We start from the raw sequence: 24,879 nt of genomic DNA, 5'->3' as shown, positions 1-24,879 counted from the left end.
TTTTTAAAAATTTAACAATAAGCAAATTTTGGACAAATATAAATATAATGCAAAAATATGTAAGACTTTACGAAATAGCTCAGCCATTTATGATAGCATTTCCAAGTTCCTATATGGTTGAAGCCGGTTTCAGTCACGTAAATTCAATCTTAACTAAGAACAGAAATAAATTAAATGTGGAGTTTCGAGGGGATTTAAGATTAAAATTGACCAATTTTGAACCCAATATAACGTACCTTGCAGGAAAAAAAAAAACACCAGGCACACCCATGTCATTGATTAAGAAGCAATAAATCCGTAGTTACTTTACTTATTATTTCTACTTACTTATAATTACTTATTATTTCATAAATATTAAGGTATTTATATTTCAACATTAATATATTTTTCATAAAACTATTGTTACACTATGTACTATTACTTTAATAAATGTTCAAAATCATAAAATAAATGTACAAACACAGTATCTAATAGAGTTTTATTTTAATTAACAGAAAATTACTTTTATGGGGGTCGATGGAGATTTCGAAAAATTATGTAGGGGTCGATGATCAAAAAAGTTTGGCAACCCCTGCTTTAGAGGAAAGAGCATTAAACAATTTAAAAATTGCAAGTATTTGAGAGTTTTGAATTTCTTTCATTAAATATTCGCTGACGAAAAGGAATAAAAAGTTAAAGTTTAAGTGAACAAATTCGAAAAAAAAAATGTTTTAGAATAACAAACTGACTCATGTAAACTTGAATAAATAATTCTTAATTATTCCCTTATATTTAATGTGCGCCACTTTCATATTGAAGAACTTTTCGAATATAGGTGTAAATTAAGTTCTCCAGTACAGTTCGTCACCTTAAATTAGTTTCTAAGTTACAAAGTACACTCGTATAAGAAATGAAGAGAAATTTGCAGACTGGGTCGATTATCTCTGGACTGATTTTAATGAAATTTGATATGTGTACATACATTGGTACAGTACATATAAAATAACCATTTAATAATTGTAATACACACGCATGCGTAACACTCTTTGAAGTCGGAAGGTATGAAACAGCGGTAGCAGAATAAACAAAACAAAAATGGGTTAATCCCCTCTTACAGTGTGATTTCATACAGTTTATCATTTCCTGAATTGTCCTGTGGCCATTTCCGACTCCAGCCAGTGTTACATGCACGATCATGTGCGGCGTGTATTGTGGAATGGTTATTTCAATTGTATTGTATCAGTGTACGTACATATCGAATGTCAATCGGTTTAGTAGTTCTGGAGATAATCAACCTTCTCTCTCTTCAATCATTATCTTCATTTCATACACCAGTGTAGTTAGTAGTGACTACATTTAAAAGAAGAATAGTTTCAGTTAACTACATTTGTCGCATAGTTGCAGTTAACTACAAAAACCGATTGGCAACGAAAGAGAGGTCAAGGAAAAAGAGAAAAGTGCCTCACTTGTATTTCCAATGTCAAAAGATACATTTCGGATCCTTGAGATTTTGTTTGTATTTTATGTCTCTTTCCGTCCTTTATTTTCGTTGATCCGTGATACCAAACTATTTCTGGAAGGGGATCAGCTTCCAAGATGCACTCCAGAAAGAGTGATTCGCCCACCTGACGAATCGTTGGCTTCTTCGGAAACCTAGGAGTTTTACCCTTTGGAATTCTAAACAAAAAAACAATTCATGAAACATACAATGTTCCTAAAGATGTGGATTCATACTCTTTTTTTTTCAAAGAAAAGTTTTGAAGTATGTTTAACAGAATCCATTACAGAATGACGCTAGAATCAGACACGAAGCTTTTAAATATTAGCATATTTTCATTAGGTGAAATTTTTGAGTTGCTTAAGTCATCAAGTTAATGTTTTCTTATTTTTAGTTTTTTTCTGAACATAGTTTAAATAAATTTTTTTTTTTACAAATGATGCGCATAAAAAATTTTGGAATGGTAAGGTATACAATTTTTACATCATTTTAAAGAATGCCATTTTACGTAGCAAAATTTAAGAGCATAATTCGTTCCAATAATACCTGAGAAATCGAATTTTGAAAAAAAACGTACTTTTAATATTCGGGAGCTATTCGACCGATTTCGTTCAAATAGTGTACTTTGCCGTGTAAAATGTCATTCTTTAAAATGATATAAGAAGCTTACAATTCAAACTTTTTTTAATTATCATTAAATAAAATAATAAAAAAACAATAAATATTTGCAAAGAATGGAAATTTTTATAATTTGATAAAAAAGTTCTCGAGGCAAAAAGTAAAATTAACATAAATGGATCCTGTTGGGAGATTATTTTTGAAATTAAAAATCGCTGAAAATAAAAGGAGTGTTTATTCAGAACGTTTTTGTGTTTGATTTCTCGCTTGTGCTAATTAAGGTGACCTCTTCGAACCATTAAGATTGAGTCGTAGAACGTGATAATCCGACCATTAGAATCAAACGTTATTCAGAGTGATCATTTGCGCACTGTACAGGGCAAGCGAAAACTATATTCGTATTAAAAACACAGAAAAAAGCTGTTTACTACTTTGCAAACAATGATGCAATCAGACATCTCCCATCAGACTGGTTCCATTCACTTGCAGCGTAAGTCAATTAACATAATGACAAAAGATAGGGAATATTTTTTTCACAAATAGCTTCTCTTATAGTGTACATGAGAATAATCCGTCCCTTAATCAATCAATGGTTCACATGTACGAGGTTTGACTGTATTATACACATAAACATATGTTGATAAAATAATAAGGAAGGCAGTACTTACTGTGGTTTGTCATCTATTGAAAAGAAAAAAGAAGAAAAAATATTAGTAAGGTTAAAAATGTTCGAAAATGTATGCAATGCAAGAAACATTATTTAATGAAATAAAAATAATTAACCCGACTATATGAGGTTATTAAAATGTATAAACTAAACTGAATAAAAAAAAACAACATAAATGCTTGTTCAGAAATATTGACTTCAGAATACTAAATTCGATAGTCAAACCTCTTAAAAAGTTAAGGCATAAATAAAACACGCCTCAGAGAATTAAAAAACGATGTCATTAATAAGAGATGGTCTTTGCCTATTAAAAATGATTGACTTCGGCTATTACTGTTTATCTATGCCTATCAAAAAGAGATGAAGCCGATTACATCAGTTTCGTTGCTTAAAAAGTTTTGACATTATTACTTAACTCATTAACTAATTTATTATTTTATTATATAGATTAGGGGGAGCGGAAAGTAATGTCGTTTCGGTGCATTTGATATTTGTCATCAAGATTTTACTTTTAAACAATAATGTATTCACCCTTGTTAGCCTTTCAGTGCCGGATCAAAAATGAATCTGGTTTTTAAGACTAACGAATATTTAATGCGCTGAAACTACATTAAATAATTAATTATATATATATTACACAATCTTCCATGAACCGCTGAAATCGTGACTCAACTGGCCATGCTGAAGTCGTCTATTGCCCAACCATCGTGTCGTATATGTCATAACCCTCGTTAAACAGCCGACCCAATTTTTTTCAGGGTTTATAACTACTAATATTCAATTCCGCAGCCTCATAATTTTGAACCAAGCCAGAAGACAAGGAAAGTCCTGGATCAGTACCCCCCGAGGTATGATTTGTTATGGGAACATGGAGGACTTTGAGATTCGACCGATTTAACATGTATCAGACACCATTTTCTACACGGGGAGTCTTTTACCTGGGCCCTACCAACCAACCCCCAACCACCAGTATTATGGCGAGCTCAGGAAAGGAGCTAAGCGTGATGTCAAAGATTGCAGTTAAATTTAGCGCCGCTCTCAATTTAACACCACCGAGGCTTGAGATAATTCCACTGTCATTTAATGCAGGTTATGACACTCACACTTTCCAAAAAGGAATCTCTGTCACGTCAGAGTGGCACAAATCTTGAATGCATTTTGTACGCGATCCCGTGACTTTTGTCACCTCAGTGTATCGTAATATCGTGAATGACCGAAATAGAGTCGCTTCGGTGAATATCCCAAATATCAGATTTGATATTCGCTGATATTATTAAATTTATTCTATATTTTAATATCTACTAAGGATAGATTAGGAGAAACAACTGCGTTCGGAGTACCGGGCTGTCACACCTTAAATAAACATCGATGACCGAGTAGTGGCACTTAACTAGACCTATTATATATTTCGGACACATTTACCAATGGGTGATTGTCAACATTCACCCAACATTCACATTTCAGTCATTCAAATAAAAGTAACATAATAAAAGTTGTATCGATCTAAAGTTTCCGATCAATTTGTTCCAACCCCAAAAAGAGAGCATCTCTTCATCACAAAGTCTAGAGCTTGAAACCATTCTAAATCATCGAACAATTTCGAATAAATATTATTTCCATTCATGAGACTATTTTGCACGACCATTTAATAAGAAATTATTTTTTCTCGTGAAATCAGTTTAATTTATAAAAGATTAGTGTTTCAAAAAAGAAATCCTCTTCATTTAGTATAGATAAACTTATTTTTAAAACATATAAGTATTAAAAAAAGAAATCTTACTTTCAAAATTGAGTGTAATATTGGCGTGTCCGTCACCGTTTTTGTTGGTGGCCACAGCTTTGTATTCACCGCCATCAGCCCCCACAACATTTGTTATTTCTAATGAAACTATATGATTGTGTTTATCAGAAATCAGACCATATTTATATTTTCCACCATCCACAACTTCTTTGCCATTGTGAAACCTGAAAAAGATAAGTATTCTGACCACTTTGCTTTCATACTTGCACCAAATGAACTCAATTTTGTTTTCACATAATCACACTTTTTGTTCCTGATTCTCTACGCCTGAAGCTGCCCTAAGTAGGGAATTACTCGTTGAATACCTGAACAAATCTGTGATAAAACTCATCAAAAGGATCCCTTAGGGCAGTGTTTCCCAAAGTGTGGTACGCGTACCCCCAGGGGTACGGGAACAGTTCAGCGGGGGTACGCGTTGTTATGCGAAATATCTTGCAACTGACGAAAATTTCAAAAAATTTAATTTAAAAACAAAGCCAGCCATTAAAATTTACGATTACGTATTTTTCTTTTGCTATTTTTTGCTGAGTTAACAGTTAATATCAACAGGCAGTTGTGCTTTCAAAGTTTGGTGTAATTGTTTTGTAGTGAAGGTTTGTAATAAATTCTATTTATTTTGATTATTTTAATAAAATATAATTTTTATCCTTAACATAGAATTTTTTACCAAAATTTAAGTATTTTTTTTACCGAAAACTTTGTGCTAAAAAAGAAAAGTAAGCATATTTTTAAAAAAATACATTAATTTTTTTTATTAGTGGTACACAGCGTAACGAAAAATTTAGAAAGGGTACACGAAAGTCATAAGTTCGGGAAACACTGCCTTAGGGTGTCTTGCTGGTTATCTACATAGATTTGGATTACCTGAATTTCATTTAACACTGACATTTGTGTTACAGATTGGTTACTTTCACATTAACACTAGGTCTACGGACGTTTCTTATATACTTATCTCTACGGACACGCGTCAATTTAACGCATGAACGAATACATTTAAGAGCACTTAGAACGCAATGTAATTATATAATATAACGAAAAAAGCAATGAAAATATGAGATATATATTTATGGAAAGTTTTCATTATTCACTAATCTTATTAACGATAACGGAAGTAAGTAGTGTTGGTACATTCCTATTTATTATGGATGTGATGTTTGCATGTTTACTCAAAATTTTGTCTACATTACGATCGCGTCGAATGGACGCATATCCATAGAGATACCACAATAGAATTCCGTAAAGATACCACTATAGAGAATTTCAATGTTTCAACGCTTTTGCAGAAAATGGATTTCAATATATATTTACGTCGATCAATGGATAAAAGTCATTACAAAAGATAAAATAAAAATGCAAACGGGTTTTGTAATTTTCCTTATAAAATTCGAAATGCGTCAAAATGACACTGTCCCGTAAACCTAGTGTTAAATCCATGTACCCAGGTGAATTATGTTGCTATTGCTCAAAATAAACCTATAAGGTCATTCCATTCATTACTTAAATTTTTAAACTATCACATTTTATCGATTTCATACTACATTATTCCTTATCAAAAAGATTGTAAAGAAGCGAGGAAAAACTTTGATTTTTGTTCTTTCCAACAACATTTTCTTTGAAAATTAAAACAGAATTTGAACTATTGCAAATTTTTAGTCATCAAGAATTTCGCCTGAATTGGATTAATTCTCGATAACAGAAAGTTTTAAGTAGGTAGGTTTTTTGAAATTTATTTACTTTTTGTAATTGGTTTCTATACTTTGTATTAATTTTACTTTTGTATTTTGTGTTCTCTTTTCCTGGACTTCTTGGAAAGCCATCGAGAGAGCAAACCTTCTGTCACTCTCTTGATCGAAAAGGTTTCGTACTATTTTTATGACTTCCCAGATGACGTCAGCATCGGTTGTCATTATTATATTTTTCATTTTATGCATTGTTTTCTTTATTGTAAAAAATTTGCGTTCAATTTTCTTGCGAAATTCCTGCTGTATTGCGTCATTTTTTTTTAAATTGTAGTTTTAAGCTGTTCTTTAACATTAATATTGATTTCTTTTCTTATTGTGAATTATTATCATCCCATTTCATAGCATTTAAAAAAAATCTGGAAAAACTAATATTGACTTACCATTGTATTGTCGGTTTCGGATCAGCAATCAATCTACACTCAAAAGTGACTTTTTTGAAATTGTCAGCACCTTTAATGGCTGGTTTTTCTGTAAAAAGTGGCTTGGTCCCTCCTGCAGGAATGCCTTCATCTTCACCTACAATACAGAAAATATAAGTGAGAAATCAGTTCTAAACACTTTACAGTAGGGGTGTGGGCCACAAAGTGCCCGCCGACTGAAGATGTGAGGCCCGTCGTAATAAAAAAAAAATTTCATTTCATTTCTGCTTAACCCACTGGCGGTTTAACAAAAGTTTAAAATTGGGAGAATGTTTCTCCCCTTTACACTATTCATCTATCAAAGTGCATGGAAACACCGGTTTCGCTATGTGGAGAAGACAGCAGGTTAAAATACGACATTTTAAGTACAGAACAGTCAGTAGGTTGAACATTATTAAATTTCTTTTATTAAAATATTTCATTCAAATTTATATTACTCAGGGTGCGTAGCCAAATTATTCAACAAAAAATAAGCACTTTTCAAGCACTCAAAAAATATTTTTAAGCACTAAAAAAAATTATCATAATTAGGCAGAAAGTTTTTGATAATTGACAGTTTTATCTTGCAATAAAAACCCCTCATGCAATAAAACCCGTCATGCAATAAAAACCCCTTATGGCATCGTCAAAAATCATGAAATTTTGAATCATGTAGAAAAGAACGGCGTTTTCATACACTGACAATACGCCGAAATAGATTGGGGTTGAATGAATTGAGTTGGATAGGAAAAATGTGGCTTTTTGTAGCGAGAATCAAAGGGAAAATCTCATTTTGAAAAAGGGAAAAGGAAGCACTTTTTAAAAACACCCAATGAAAAAAGCACCTTTATGGGCTTTTAAAAAACGAAAATCGAAAATAAGCACCTTTAAACACTTTTTAAAACGCTACGTATCCTGAATTACTCTATAAAATGCATATTCCTTGCTTGTATATATGCATATACATTATTGTAAAAAATGGAAGAAAAAAATTTAAAAATTTATCAGTTTTATTAGTTTGAAATAAATTCAAATAATTAAAAGTATTTAATTTTCTGCAAGTATGTCACTAAGGTTACTGATAAAAATAGTTGGTGCTTAGAACACTTCAGATAAAAATGATCATATTCGCCGCTAACATGCTTGCGGCCTTCGTTAATCTACATGCTGTGGGCCATTACTCTAAAAAGTGGTGCACCCATTACTTAAGAGAAAACTGAAAATAAAAACTTACTGCTATCAAAGTTGAGACTAATGGTAGCGTGACTTTCGCCCAATTCATTTTTGGCAGTGACTTTATATTTTCCAGCATCTTCTATTGTGACGTCATCAATTTCTAATGTTGAAAAATAAGCGTTTCCATCTTTATCCAGCCTTAACTAGAGAAGAAAACAGATATTTGTTTTTAATGGTCGGACACCACAAAAACTGTGTTATTTAAAATAGATCCATAGACACTTCGGTTACAACGAACACACTGGTTTCAAGAAGCAGTGAATGGCTTTGCTTTACATAAATGTAAGCCCAGAGTCGAGAAGTTCATACTTTTCTTTAGTGCGCTCATTTCATTATTCCTTATCAAATTTATATGTATTTATAAAGGCAGAAATTTTAAATTCGGTTATTTATAAAAAGAAAAGTTTATGGCCAAACTAAATAAAATTTTAAAAATGTACAACCACCTTCGCACCAAAAACTATGGTCATAAATATCTAATTGATTTCAGATAATAGCCAAAACGAAATTCGTTTTATAAATCTATCTCATTCCGCAGAAAAATGTTATCGACATGTAAAGAAATGTTAGACATTTTTTTGAGGACTCCTTAATTTAATCTTTGAAGTGTCTTATTTTGTCAGTTTTTGTTTGAACCACTGACTAGAGAAATGTTGTTATCAGGGTAGTGTGTACCCTGAAAAAGTACCGACAAAAAACCTAAAAAAACTAGCTGACATGCTTGAAATGTCTCATTTTGTTTCTATCTAAGTTGTTCCATATTTATCCAAATTGTGTGATGATTTTGGGTTTTTTGCTGCTTTTGACTAATTGTATTTAAATTTTAGTCTTCATTTTTGTTTAATGCTATTTTTTATATATAGCACAATAAATAAATAGAAAAGGGACAAAACGAAAAAAGAGGAAAACTAAAAAAATTAATAAGTTTTATTTACTGCGTCTAAGCTGCAAGTATATAGAACTCGTAAAATAAGTTCAAACTGTTGAGAAAACATGGAGAGAAAAAAATTATAAAATTACAAAATATATATATNAGCCTTTTCCTTTTCAAATTTAATTTGGCAAATTTCATTTCATTAAATCTCTTAAGTTCTCAAACAAATCATTGAATTTGCAACTTAAAAAAGTTATTCAGAGTATATATATATATATATATATAATCAATCACTGAAAAATTCCTTCAAAATGTATTGAGAAAAAAAAAGGTGACTACCTTGCACCTTGAAGATTCTTTTACTGGATTACCATCATGGAACCAAAAAACTGTTGGCTTAGGATCAGCTAATATTCTGCACTCGAACAATAGACGCCTTCCTTCATCTTCCTGTCTAATGGATGGCTTCTTTGCAAAAGTTGGAGGAATGCCATCAGTTTGACTAGAAAATAAAAACACATTCCAATTATCATCTCATAATTGTTTGTATGGGGGGACTGAAAATCTTTTCAGGTTAGTATTTTTTTTTCTAGGTTTTTCGCAGCCTGTGAAAAACCTTCCAAAGAACGCAAAATGGATTGAAAATGGATCAGCAGAAATATCTTCAAATTTTTATACAGTAATTGAACTATCCATTTAAAATTAAATCAAAACAGTCTATTAACAGTTTATGATTTAAATCGAACAATTAAATCTAAATCAGGGCCAGATTTATCCTAATTGCGGCCCCAGGACAAAAATTCTTCGGGACCCCCCCCCCTTTTTTTTTTCTTCACTACTATAGTAATGAAGAACTGAACTTTGCGGAGATATTTAAATTTTACACCTCATTATAGATATCGAGAAAATTGACTAAAAGCTAAAATATCTATCCAGCCTCACCACACTCCCTTTCCCATGTTATTATAATAGCGTATTTGGGTAGAAACATTCTTCTAATGTTGCCCATTTACTAAACCACCAGTTGGTTAAGCTTCAAAATCACTTTCTGCTGCATTTTTTTTTTAAATGATTTAATTGATCCAAGCTGAAGTTTAAACAAAACACTTAAACCGCATTTTAATAAACAGCTGTTCAAATATTTATCAGAACACATTGGGAAGTTCTTTTCATTTTTATTTAAGATTAGAACGATAAAAATCTAATTTTAAATTAAAAACAAAATTTAATAAAAAATATACGACAAAAAATGGATGACCCCCAAATAGGGTTCTAAGAAACGAAAATTATTCAAAAAAATTGCCTAAATATCCTCTTGACGAATCATATTAAGTAGCCTATAAATGGAACATTAACTCACTTAAAATAAAAGACAGGTATTTTATAGAAAGAGCGATTTATAAAATGCTTCTTAAATACGGTATCTTGTCAACATAATTATATCAACACTGCGAGTAAAATTATTTAAATTTATTTTTTTGTAGCAATACTTCAGGTAATGATAATTTCAATGTTACATTTCTTATATTAAAGGTGCAATAAATCTTTTGCTATATTTAAGGTTTTTAATTCAGAAGTTAAATGACATCTTGAATTCTTTTTCGAATCCAAATTTCAATGGTTAGGACGGCTTTTCAATACCGAAGCAATTGTCAATAATGTTGAATTTTTTAAACTCATTTAAAAAATGCGCTACCTTCAAATCCGCAAGCAAAAACGTCAATTTCAGATCGATTTTGACGAAATTTTCTAAATAAATCGAAGTATTTATATCAAATCGATAATTTTACTTTTCTTATATTTAATTTTTTTCATGTCCATAATCAATTTATTTTATTGAAAATAGAAGCACCATAGATATTCTTTCACAAATTTCATTTATGAAAAGAACATTAATAACAGCAAAACCTTTTTTAGACATTTTTCAAAGCATTCGATAATGTAATTCATTCAATTCAAAAACTTAAATAGGGTGAGGTTTATATTTTAAATGGGTCTCACTTGTCTAATAAACAAGAAAGGGTAACAAACATTTTAGTAATTTCATTTCATTTAATATTATAACCGCGTCGTTGAACAGCCGACACAATTTTGGTTTTACGACTACAAATGCTCAACTCCGTAACCTAGTCATTTTGAACCCAATCCAGAAGACAAGAGAACTCCTAGATCAAGTCAGAGGAGAAATTTGCCTTCGTAGAGGACTTTTTGATGGTACTAACCGTATTCGCGTTACATGGAGAGGGAGACCATGAGAACCTCCCACGGTTAGCCTGACGGCAAAAGGGACTCTTGCCCATGATCCGTCTACCACTGGGGATGTTTCACGTCAGCACTGTGGTCGATGCAAGCCGGATTCGGATCTACCAGCCATCGCTGAGTTTCGAACCCGGTTCTCCTCATTGGAAGGCTCCTGAGTCATTTCAGTCGCGAGTGGTGGTTTCATTTTAGGACTTTTACTTGATCAATGATTTTTGTAAGTTATGTGGATACATTATGCCGATGATATATAAGTTGAACTAGATATTGTTGAAATGGGTACTTGGTAACCTAGATTTGAATTGGACCAAACACAAGCTTAACGTACACAAATTTCGAAATCTCGCCTGAATATTGGTCTTGTTGCGCTTTTCAATACTATTTAACGCTTTTGTTAGTATATTTATTGCAATTTAAAACTGTAAACGCAAGTCGATAAAATTTTGAAAGTTTTTTACAACTTTAATCACCTAATGATTTTTTTATTACACTTCATTATTATCGGTTTTATTCTGTTAAAAGTATCTCTCATTTAAAAGAATTTTAAAAAAATAGCCTCCTACCCATAATATTATTTTAAAAGTAGTATTAAATAGTCAAAAAATACTTAAAATATTAATAAAAATATCTTCCAAAACTATTTAAAAAAATTAAAACTTGAAAACTGTTCTATAATTTTAAACCCTATATTGTTTTATAATTGTACACATTGTTATTTCTGTATGGGTACTCCTGGTTATAAGAGAGATAATATGAAGACTTTTAAGAGTTTATATGAACTTATACGGTGAAAAAATATGATATAAAAACCTTGTATGGATGGATAAACTCTTATTGCTTCAAAAGGGAATGTAAAAATATATTAAAAATATGTTTCGAAATTTAACTATTGATTCTAAATCGAATGACTGCAAACTGAAATCAGTAGGGCAGAATTATATTTAAAAAAAAAGGATTTTTTAAGTATTAAACGGATTATTATTCCGTACACTTATTTTCTCGTCTGAAATATCTGTCTAGACAAGTGAGGTTTCCTAATCTATACTTTTTTGTGCTCTATCCAATCAGACCAAAATAAGGTCAATAGTTATTACATTTTTGTACTTATTTTGTATTCCCCTGAGTTATCTTAAGCTGAATCCAAAAGCATGTCAATAGAATAATTTAGGAATTTTCAGTATAAAAAATTATTTTCTTTTACTTTTACATATAAAATCCTACTACCTTTAAAACTATTTTTTATATATATAATCGTCGTTGAACAGCTGACCCAATTTTATGGGTTTACGACAACTCATGTTCATCTCCGAATCCTTGTCATTTTGAACCCAATTCAGAAGACAAAGAAACTCCTGGATTGAGTATTGGTAAACTTGCCGTCGTGGAGATCTTTCTGATGGAGCTAACCCGCATTTGCGTTACGTGGAGAGGAAGACCACGAGGACCTCTCACGGTTAGCCTGACGACAAGGGAGGGGGGAGACCCATGATTCGTCTACCACCGAGGATATTTCACGTCAGCACTGTGGTCGGTGCAAGCCGGATGCGGAATGCGTATCGACCCGCCATCGCCAGGATCGAACCCCGGTTCACCTCATTGGAAGGCGAATGCTCTATCTCCTGAGCCATCGCGGCTCTTTCTCACTCATTTGAAGATGGTTTAATTTCAAGGAGGGTATCCTATTTTCTTAAAACATTTCTCGGATTATTATTTTTTTTACTGTATTATTTTTTTACTGTATTATCTTTTTTACTATATTTCTGTATTTAGCCATTTTTTATGGAGAAGTCATGACCTGTCAACAGTTAACGTATTTTCCAGTTTGCGAATAAAATGCTGATGTACTCGAACGCCTCACTTTTCCATTACTTTCTGCATAACGTGAAGCTGAATTCTCAAAATTTTTTGCTTCGGTTCTTTACCAACCCTGTCATCCATGTCTGAAATGACTTGTGTCGGGAGTTTTTCATATGGATGCATTATTTCGGGAACATTTTGATCATCATTCATGTTTTGGTTTTTTACTTTGACCAACAAAATTTGAAAGAATTGTGCAATAGGAGGAGAATTTCGACAATAAACTACCTGTCGTGTTTTACGCCTCTTAGCTACTGATAGGTCCGATTTGACATATTTCTAGGGCTATAATTTTCAAATCACTCGTTTAAAGAAAGGCGTAATTGAATATTTAAAAATGTAAATTCAGAACATGAATAACATTATAAGAACACAGCATTTATTTGTAAAATTATATAAAAAATCAAACTTTCAACTCTATTAATGATTTTCACTCTTACAGTAGAGAAAAAAAATCAAAGCTCTAATTCATACTTTTCTTAATATTTGCAATTTTTCTTTTTACATCTAATGTAATTCATTTCACGTATACAGTTTACTGCATGGAAACGAGACATTTTAAAAAATGAAGTAAAATAAAAGCTGCATCATTCGAACTTTTAGAGTGTTGTAATGCATATTGTTTTCGAAACAAAAACTAGATTTAAATATTCTAGCACCATACAGTTTTTGTGTTTTTTCAAATGCTCAAATCTTCATTCTAAAATAATGTAAATAGATATCTATCTGTCATTTGAAAATATAAATAATCTTTCATCCAAAAAAATGTATAATTCACAAAAAATTTCTAAACTCTCGATATAAATTCATTAATCCTAATTTTAAAATTAGGATAGAAATTTGAAATGATTTTTTATAGAAAATATAGAGTAACTACAGTTATTTATATTCCTTTGAAGTAATTTCTGATCACTACCCAGTTTGAAAGAAAACTTCTCTACTCCTAATCAAAAATTCTACACATACACAAAATGGCTGTTTTCTACTTTAAAACTGAGAAAAATAGTTGAGCTTCGATTCAATTTATCCTTTTCATTCTACTGAATAATTAAATTTCATTCTACTGCGAAAATATCATCATTCAATGAAAAGACTTTTTTTTTGTCAGAACCTCAATATCAAACTGAAAATAAATTTCTCTTTTATAATTAAAATCAAAATTTATTCAAAGTGCAATAAAATTTGAATTGACGTTGAGGTAGGTTTATTTCGCATTATAAATTCTGAAAAGTACTATATTCCCTGAAAATATTTGACATCAAAATTAACTTTCTTTTCAACTATCTTCTTAACTATCTAACAAAATTAACTATCTTTATAACGACTTTATAAGATATTTGGAATGACATTTCATCCTATTTAACATTATTTAATGATGTATTTTAAAAACTATTTAGTGTGTGTTTGAAATGAGCACTTTAAAAACTAACTTTAATGAGATTTTTTACAAGTACTTACTACAACGCTAAGTAAATACAACTAAAATAATGATTAAATTACATCGTAGCGACTTAGACGAAAAGAATGTGACAATAGCACAACATTTCGGTGGAAGCACTTTCTTCCCATAGGAAATGGGACTACAACTGAAATTTCAAATCATGTTTTCCGTAAATTTATACACAGAGAGAGAGAAAGCAGATACTTTTAAAAATTTCGTAAGAATATAAAAACTGGAGAAATCCCAAAATTATACACGCCCACCTCCCCAAACTAACATAAATTCACATACATACATTAAAAATGCCTAAATTAAAGCAGGAGAAAATACAAATGGCAATAAGTAAGCTTATGGATGGTTAAAACACTTACCAGGTTGCTTAATCGGTTAAGTTTATTGAAATAACCTCTTCAATTTTTTTTTCTTGTGTGATCAAACATTGCTCTTATTTTTAAACTTTTATTTTTACTAGATTTATATAAAAAAATGTCTCACAAAAAAGCAGTCAAGTTCACAACAAAGCTATCTATTATTTTTTCAAACGCATAAGTCAGAGTTTCCTTCCAAATAAAATGTTAAATCTTCCAAAAGTAGTGTTGGACTTTAGATTACAGTTCCAGTAGTTGTAGTTTATTGACGTCCCACTAGAGCTGCATAACGGGCTATTGGCTACGGCCTGGGTTGTTGTTGTTGCTCATTTACGGAGCACTATATCAGCACAATATGGTGACGGTCTGGGAAGCATTCCTGAAGATGATCCGAAGACACGCCATCACAATTTTGATCCTCTGCAGAGGGGATGGCACCCCTTGCTTCGGTAGCCCGACGACCTGCGCTTGAAGTCGTGCACTTTACAGCCAGTGATGCCTGACTTCGGTGCATTACTGGAAACCGCGTCTTAACGATCCATCTACTGCAGGACCCATTAAAGTGACAAGTTTTGAAGATTTTAACTTGATTGTTTAAGAGTAACAAACTTTCAGCCTTGAAGCTTACACTAGTGTAAAAATACTTTTAGTGATGTACAGTTTTCAAAAAGATCACTCATTTCGTAATATATTTTTTTTTAAATAATCATTTTTTTTTAAATAATTTACAACAAACGTGTCAAAATTTATATTAAAACAATTCTGATGAGCTTTTGCCTAACATAAAAACTCTTATCAGTTTACAAAGCAGATAGCACGATTTTACGAACGCAGCAAGAATGTTCATCGTATGTTATATCGATATTCGAACCCACTGGAGATATTGGAGGAATGACAAATAGGTTCAAATAAAACAACCATAAAATATTGAAGTCTCCATTGCCGTGGGGTCCCGCAATGGACGGATCGCAATAGCACGGTTCCCAGTAGAACACCAAAGTCAAGCATCACTGGCTGCGGTCAGTCAGAGGGTGATTGACCACTTTGATCAGCCTGTGTAGGGACCGAGGGTGCGCGGTTTCCGTCCTCGTTAAACTGTTCTGCATTAAAGCGCTCCATTTCGCGAGGTGGTCGTCTGGTTTCCAAAACAGGAGCTACCATCCTCTCTGCAGTAGATCAAAATTGCGATGGCATGTCTTCGGATCATCCCCAGGGATGCTTCCCAGACCGTCGCCAATAGCCCATTGTGCAGCTCTAGTGCGACGTAAATAAAGTACCTACCTCTCTACCCTTACCGTGGGTTGTCGTTCTTCTGCCAAACGCTCAGAAGCATAGAGACAGTGGGTTCAATATTCTGTTTTTATGCCTTCTTTTCTGCAGATTTATTTTCATTCATTTCATTATTTTTATTACGTATGCGACCCTGCATATGAATCACACTTATTTATTTACTGTTACGCATTCTTGATGACTCTCTGATTCAGCGCCTCTCTTTATGCAACGTTTGACGGAAAGACAAGACTGGTGTAAAAATAACCAGCAAAGAATGATTCCAATAATTTATTTATTATTACCTCTGCATATTCATTTATTATAAAACGTTTATCAAGTTGGAGAAAAACACAAAAATGATGCATCCATTGTTGAATATCTCAGCAGAGAGTGTTTCGTGGAGACTGATGGGTCAGTAAAATTCAACAAATAATTCATTTCGTTACTTTTTAAAGACAACTCTGACCTCCCAAGACTTGGTTCGTGAACACTTCCCTCCTAGAGCGGGGGATAGAGCGTTTGCCTTCCAATAAGGCTGACCCGGTTCGAATCCCGCATCCGGCTTGCACCAGTCACAGTGTTGACGTGAAATATCCTCAGCGGTAGAGGGATCATGGGTTAGAGTCCCTTTTGCAGTCAGGCTAACCGAGGGAGGTTCTCGCTGTCTTCCTCTCCGTGTAACGCAAATGCGGGTTAGATCCATCAGGAAAAAGTCCTCCACGAAGGTATGTTTCTCAAAATATTCGATCCAGGAGTTCCCTTGTCTTCTATATTAGGTTCAAAATGACAAGGCTGCGGAATTGAACATTAGTAGTCGCAAAGCCAAAAATTGAGTCGGGTGTTCAACGACGGCTATAAAAATTTTAAAAAAAGAATGAGAAAGAAACTTAAAACTGTATGATGAAGATACGATATGTAGACTAATCACGTGACTATATTTTCTTACGCTGAATGGAATGACCAGAAAAACAAGGACTATTAGTGCAGAAGCTATTATACTCAACGGTACAATTTACAGTAACGTTGAACAACACTTCCCCCTTTTATGCAATTTGGAACAAGATCGGGCTCTTGGATTCCCTTTTGTGTGATCATTGTCAGTCCCCGGAATCTGTAAATCACTTCCTCTTTGAGGGCAAAAGGTTCGATCTTCATAGACAAGAACTGTGCATCTCAATCGGGGTCTTTCCAATTTCCTCTCAGCTATGACCAACAAGAAAATCTTTTTAAAAAAACTTGAAGTTTTTTTGGGGGGAGGGGGATTAACTAAGGGATACGAGTTATCGTATACGTTCGTAAATACAACAAATTTGTGTTAGCCTCTCTGATCACCAGAGGAAAAGAGTTTTCCGCCGAAAGATTTATGTCTCTCCAAAGGTGTTGAAACATTTTCATTTAGAATCTCAGAAAAATTGCAAACATTAAACTGAATTAGTTCAAACCCCTTCTTCACAATCATTTTGTGACTCCACCTCTCACCCACTCAACCTCATCAACTCTCAACGGTCACCAGTAGAACAACGATGTCAAGTATCACTGGTTGCAGTCAGTAAGCGGGTGGGTAACCACTTTGATCAGCCGCCTGCGTAGGGATCGAGTGTGCGTGGTATCCGTAATAAAGTGCTCGCGCAGGTCGTCTGTCTACCAAAGCTTGTTGTTGTTGTTAATTTACGTCGCACTAGAACTGCACAATGGGCTATTGGCGACGGTCTGGGAAACATCCCGGAGGATGATCCGAAGACATGCCATCACAATTGTGATCCTCTGCAGAGGGGATGGCACCCCCGCTTTGGTAGCCCGACGACCTGCGCGCGAAGTCGAGCACTTTAAGGTAGCACAGTTTATCGAGGACCCATACCGCACACCCTCGGTCCCTACGCAGACTGATCCAAGTGGTCACCCACCCGCACACTGACAGCAGCCAGTGATGCTTGACTTCGGTGATCTGCTGGGAACCGTGTCTACCAAAGAGGGGAGCCCTCTGCAGAGGATCAAAGTGGCTGATCATCCTCAAGGATGTTTCCAATAGCTCATTATGCCGTCTCGAAAATAAAGTACTTACCTACCTCAACTCAACTCTTAACCGAACTCTCTCTTACAACACAGAGTATAAAAGTGAAGATATTCTTCTTCAAGTAAAAAGAAAGTCATCTGTCAATGATACAATATCACTAGTTCGAAAGGCCACCTACCTCTGTACTTTAAACTGACATTACCATATTAATAATATTCTTAGCAAGGAGCCTGCCTAGTCCTGAAGCCGATATTTAACTTGCACTCAAAACAAAACGAACTCTATACCTCCAATGCATTCGACCGATCATCAGCCCCAGTACAACCACTGCTACTAAAAAGAAGAGAGTACTCAAAATAAATTTCTCAGATACATCACGGGGGCCTGAGAATGAAAAATCTAAGAAAAGATTTCAACAAAATAGATGAACTATTTCTTCAGAGATACGTGCAACTACTTTAAAAACTTTGTGCTCATCAAAGACAATATTAGCCCCGCCTTTTTCCTATCCGATGGGATACTGTCCCGTCAATTTTGTAAATACTTGTAAATGCTTCGATATCCACCTATAATACGATAAATACTACCAGATGAGTTGTAAATACTTGTATATAATTCGATATATATATATTTTTGCGCATTTATTATCATGTATTTTTCCTATTTCTCTGAGGCTATGGGGTTGCTGTGCACCTGCGAAGCTCGGGGGTAAGCGAGGCAGTCTACCACAAAAACCTCTTCTCTCTCTATAAATTTCTTTGTTGAATCTCGCAACTTTATTTTAATTTTCTCTCAGTAAACCATTTGGATTCGAGCCATCATTAGATCCATATTATGCTTGGAAAAACATCGCACTATTTCATATTCCATTATTAGTCGTATAAATTTAACATTTTCTTTAGTTACTAGATTTTTTAATGTTATTGTAATTCATTTCGGTCGCGCTAGAGCTGCACAATGGGCTATTGGCGACTGTCTATCCGAAGACATGCCATCACAATTTTGATCCTCTGCACAGGGGATGGCACTTTCCGACCTGCACGCGAAATCGAGGACTTTACGGTAGAACAGTTTAACGAAGGTCGATACCGCACACCCTTGATCCCTACACAGACTGATCCAAGTGGTCAACCGCCCGAACACTGACCGCAGCCAGCGATGCTCGACTTCCGTGTTTTTTTGGGAGCCGTGTCTTAACTATTAGTCCACTGTGGGACCTTTAGTTACTAGAAAAACATTGTTAAAATTCAAAACTTTTTAAAATCTAAAATTTGGATTTCCAATTTCTCCTGAAAACCAGGAAATTTTCGGATTATAAATGATATTTTGTTACAAGACATTGCAGAAGTTATTAGTGAAATTGTTTATAGGTGAACAAGGTTATAAATCATAAGATTTTTCTATTTATTTTCAGTTTAATCCATATCAATATTGCTTTTTTATTCTCTGTTTTTTTTGGAGACTGTGTCTATCAATAAACATTATTATGGTTACTTGAGACTATACACAGATAGCAAAATACTCGGCAAAATTCTTTGAAAGTAAACCAAAAAAGGTTTGTTATGCGGTTTATGTAGGTGTAAACCTTCCATCCTTGAAACGAGATTAGTGACAACGCACATCAATCTCATCCAAAACCTTGGAAAACAACATTCGATTTAAAAACCTTACAAGCGGAAAAAGAAATCTTTTAATAAAGCTTGTCTCAAGGTGAAAATAATCTTTAATCTAGGTAATCATAAGGTTTCTTTTCGCAAATTCTTGGTCCCGCAGTGGACTGATCGTTAAGACACGGTTCCCAGCAGATCACCGAAGTCAAGCATCCCTGGCTACTGCCAGTGTGAGGGTGGTTGACCACTTGCATCAGTCTGCGTAGGGACCGAAGGTGTGCGGTATGGGTCCTTGTTAAATTGTGCTACCGTAAAGTGCTCGACTTCGCTAGGTCGTCGGGCTACCATCCCCTCCGCAGAGGATCAAAATTGTGATGGCATGTCTTCGGATCATCGTCCGGGATGTTTCCCAGACCGTCGCCAATAGCCCATTGTGCATATCTAGTGCCACGTGAATTAACAACAACATTCGCAAATTCTTGTATGCTTAGTTAAAATCCGCCTTGTCATGAAATGGACGGTGCAATATGATTTCATCGCTAGTGTGACGTCACCTAAAACGTCATGATGGACCTCAAGTGGCAATACTTTTTGAAAAAAGCTTTAAAAATCATTTTGAAAAAATGAAAGCTTGGAAGGTTTTTAGTACATTTTCGTGACAATGAAAGGAAACACAAGGCTGCCGTAAGGTTACATGCTTTCTGTTTAGTTTTAGAACCCAGTGACTCTATTTAGAAAACAGTGATTTTTGTGACACTTTATTTTTAACGCTTCATAAACTCAACATTATGTTATTTACATGTTTGATTTCTTAATGCGTGTTTCATTTAATTGAACAGAAAATTGCTATTGGAATTATTTTTAATTCGAGTTATTAATCTTCGATATAAATATATTTTTCATTTATTGCGAAAAAATAATTCTATCTTTAAACATTCATTAGATTTCATAATTTCAGATTAGTTAGACACCTTCTTTCGCTTAACTTTTCATTCTATTGTTTATAGTTCTGAACATTCAGATGTGCTATTCTTTTCAGTTGCTCTGAATACTTCTGCATTTTAAAACCATTGCGCGTTTTATAATAAATGGAAATTTGATTTCAATTGCGGATTCCGTGTATCTTTTTACGGTAAAATATATCGCTAAAATGTTTATAGCAAAAATATAAACTTCAAAAATAATATTTTTTCTTTCAATTAAATTTAACTACTTTCACCTTTTAAGTACTTTTCAATCACTCAAAAAAAAATTTATGCATTAGCAAAATACAAAATAATTTTCAAAGACTTTACATGATCAAGATAAAATAACTGGTTTCTGACAAAGAAAGCTTTTCTTGATTGTATTAGCCATTATAAAATGATCGAGAGATTTTTTGGTTCGATATCAGAGGATGGAAAATGAAGATTGAAATATCTCGCAAAATGCAACAGAGTTGCACATGAGAGTGCAATAATATCATCGAACCCAGTTCAGCACACGCGGACTCAAACGCGCGCTCAAACATGTGAAATGTCATACGCTACAGACAGACGGTACACCAAAATAGAAAGTGGAAGATGGAATGGTGAAAATGTTGAATATGAAAATCGTGCTTTTACATAATACAACATTTCCTTTTCAAAAATGAGATTTTCGAAAAGGGAAAATGAAGCACTTTTTTAAACCACCCAATTTAAGGGCTTTTAAAAAACAAAAATCGAAATGAAGCACCTTTAAGCAATTATTAAATACGCGAAGCACCATGTGCATAATATAATACACTTTTACTAATACTACACATCCTTTGTTAGTATCAAAAATGAGACTTATTGAAGTTTAGGGGGCTTTTTTTCATGTTCGCCCACTTAAAACAGACAGATAAAATTGCCTTTATCCTTACAAAAAAATGTGTTTAAAAACAAGATGTAAACGATTCTACTTAACTCCAGGCATGTTAATTTCCATCTAAAAAAATTTCCAGTCACAACTGCAATTTTCACTTAATTTTAAACATTTTAGCGATCATATTTATTTTTTATGTTAGAATAATTTCAACTCTTGACTTTTCAATAAATCGAATAAAAAATTGTGAAGTTAGAAGAGAGAGTAACCTATTGGTTGTGGTTTGGAAATTCATTTACGAGAAACACGCAAAAAGTCAATTTTTTTAACATAATACTTTTTGTTTTATTTTTTCAATATTTCCCATAAAAACATGTCATGAGTAAATTCGTAAAAACAATCATAATATTATAATAATTAAAAAAGTTATATAATTATTATTGCAGTTTATAAAAAAATTATATCTTTGAGAGATAATGCAATCGTTCTACGGAGCTGTAGGAGGTTTCCGAAAATCTTTTAAATACCAATATTTTAAGCACAGTAAGTATACATTCTTAAAGCTTTAGTTACATTTAAATGAAAGTCACTTCAAAATGATGAGCAGTTTTCCTTATCTATATTTTAAAACAGAAGTAATAATAGTACACAGTAAGACTGTTTGGCGCTTGGGTAAAGGCGCTGCACACACTGCCGGTTGGAGACCTCAAAGTAATAAGTTCGAATCGGGTGTGCAACATTAATGTATTTAAGATTTTTTTTTATATAATTATTAGAGTTTAAAAATAACTGTCTTTCAGGGTTCCTGTAACCGGAGTTTTCGGAAAGCCTTTTGCATACCAAAATTTTAAACACAACTCACTTCTCCTACAATTTAATCGTTTGAAATATTTTTTAAAAAAAAGCTTTCCAAAAAATGTTATTAAACATTTGAAAGGCTTTATAATTAATTTAAGAGCTTTGTTGAGAGCGTTCATCATATTAAAAATATATATATATATATATATATATACATATACAGAGACATTCAAAAGTCTCCGGCTACCGGTCAGTATACATTAATTTCTTTCAGCTTTTGGCTTTTTATACAAGCAACTATAAAAAAATACATATATTGTTTAAAAAATGCAAATAGAAACTGTGCTGTATTAAAAGACAAATAATTTTCCTCCTAATTTTTATTGCAATTAAATTAAATTTTGCAGCTGCAGATTTTTGTACACGACTGTAAATACAGTTGAAGATAGGCAAGCAGAAGGTTTANTTCTAAATTTCAGTTGTTGAGAAAAGTAACTGCTGTAAGTTTTGTTTTAAAGTCTTTCCCACCAGAGGGCTAAAACCATGTGTTGTAAAACAATATGAAATAGTACTGAACGCCGGATGTAAAGCATCGGCTTCGATGAAGATAATTTTGTGAGAATTGTTTTGATAATTCGGTAAGAATTCACCCGATTAGATATATGATACTCACTACGTGCTCTTGAGCTCCAAAGCCTATCAATTAAAACGTATTAGCGTTTTATATAATATAGATTAGCCATATGATGCTTACTACGTGCTCTTGCGCGCCGAATCCTATCAATTGAAAATGAAAACTGTTGCCAACGCGAGAAAAGAAATATCATCGGTTTTATTGATACATACGTATTAGCGTTTTATATAATATAGATATCTGAAAATCCTCAGTCATTTCAAAAATAATTAAGACGGAAAAATTAGCCAGGTTTCGAGGGTTTTAAGTAAACGTGATTGAAAATAACAGAACTGATTTGGAAAAAAAATTCATAATTTTTTTTACGTCAAGAAAAACGGTAAGTTAAAATAAAAATTCAAAAAAGAGTGGGTTCAGAGAGCTGTCATTCAGTTCTGGTTTAACATTTAAGTCGTATGTAGTAATAAATAAGGAACTCATGTCGTTAATTTGGAGGTCGTTTCATACAAATGAAACATTCTCTAAATGAACTGATGGGCTATTAAAAGAATTCCGGTGTTTCAACAATGTTCCATGGAAAGTATACATTCTTAAACCTTTAGTTAAATGTCAATTAGGTTATTTTGATTATTCTTAACTATATTTTAAAACAGAAGTGATGTCAAAACTGCTGTTGGTTAAGTCGTAGCAGGATGGAGATCTCGAGGTAGTGAGTTCGAATCTGGGTGGTTGTAGAATAGCGGTGTGTGTACGCAGAATGTGTAGTGACTAAAAGTCCAGTTGTTGGTGGTGGTGTGAAGAGAGGTATGTGCTGGTGATGGTGATGTGTAGAGTTTATGTGCTGGTTGTGATGTAGAAGTTTGGAGAAAGTAAACTCTTCGTTGTGGCTTGGAAATTCAGGGAGCTGGGACTAACGTTAAACATCAACTTTTCAAAATAATACTTTTTTTTTTTTTAATTTTATGACATTCTACACATAAAATTTTATGAGTAGAGGGAAGGGGAGCAACGCAAAACCTCTTCTTGTTTAAATAAAAAAAAATTTAAATTCATCTGCTTTCCACATTAAAAAAATTATTATTTATTTTTAAAATTTCTAAAAAAACTTTTAAAAAATTTTAATTTGCACGAACAACCATAATATTTAAATAATTAAGAATTTTTTTTTTCAATATTTATTGTTATTTATAGTCAGCACCTCTGTATTGTATAGCCTTGTACGAAATTATTTAGGAATATTAAAATAAAGAATTTAAAAAAACTTTTCTTGTATTATGTATTAGAATTTAATAGCACAAAAATGATCCGTTTAAAGTTAATAAAACTATGGGGCTTATATACTCCTTAACAAGCATAGAGTTACGAACTATAAACATAAACAACACAACTTGTAGAAGGAGTTTGTTTTCTAAAAGAGAGTTTAACAATTTCTTTTTCCTTTGTCCAAACAGCAAGAAGGAAGTTTTCTAATGACGCCCATTCTGCTGATATTTCATTTTTGATTGTATTATTTAAAAAAAATATTTATTAAAAATAACTGTTGTTGTTACGCATCTCCAAAGGTCTGACCAGATCCATAAATCCGTTGACGAGTTAAAAAGTCGGAAACAAGGAGAAGTATAAATTTCTTCCCAATCAGCTTAAAATATTAATTGAAAATAACTAGTAATATTAATAAAAAAAATATTTATTGAAAACTGGTATTTACAGCTAACACACAATGCATAAGTGTTCTTGTAAAGAAATTCGTTTAATTTATGTTTCTTACAAGAATACTTTTTGGTATTTAATCTACTTGAAAAATATTAAGAACCAATAAGATATCAAAAAAATATATATGACTCCAATTTACAATATTTTGATTATTGCAGATGAAACATGCAGGGAAAATACAAAAAATTATAAAAAGTTAAACAGTAATATATATATATATACATATATATATATATATATGGTAAGAATTCACCCGATTAAATATATGATACT

General features: G+C 32.8%; 1 protein-coding gene across 1 annotated transcript in view; it reads right to left on the bottom strand.

The window, feature by feature from the left end:
• Positions 1-24,879, bottom strand: part of LOC107453633 (twitchin) — a gene marked incomplete in the record, with an annotated part of 247,518 nt that overhangs the window by 194,410 nt on the left and 28,229 nt on the right. The window contains 6 exon segments of the mRNA XM_071179568.1: positions 1,446-1,656; positions 2,764-2,776; positions 4,543-4,727; positions 6,686-6,821; positions 7,938-8,082; positions 9,153-9,315. Coding sequence (XP_071035669.1) covers positions 1,446-1,656; positions 2,764-2,776; positions 4,543-4,727; positions 6,686-6,821; positions 7,938-8,082; positions 9,153-9,315 — 853 coding nt within the window.

This window comes from Parasteatoda tepidariorum, chromosome 1, assembly GCF_043381705.1.
Source record: "Parasteatoda tepidariorum isolate YZ-2023 chromosome 1, CAS_Ptep_4.0, whole genome shotgun sequence".
Lineage (NCBI taxonomy): Eukaryota > Metazoa > Arthropoda > Arachnida > Araneae > Theridiidae > Parasteatoda > Parasteatoda tepidariorum.
This window is presented reverse-complemented; position numbering and strand designations above follow the sequence as displayed.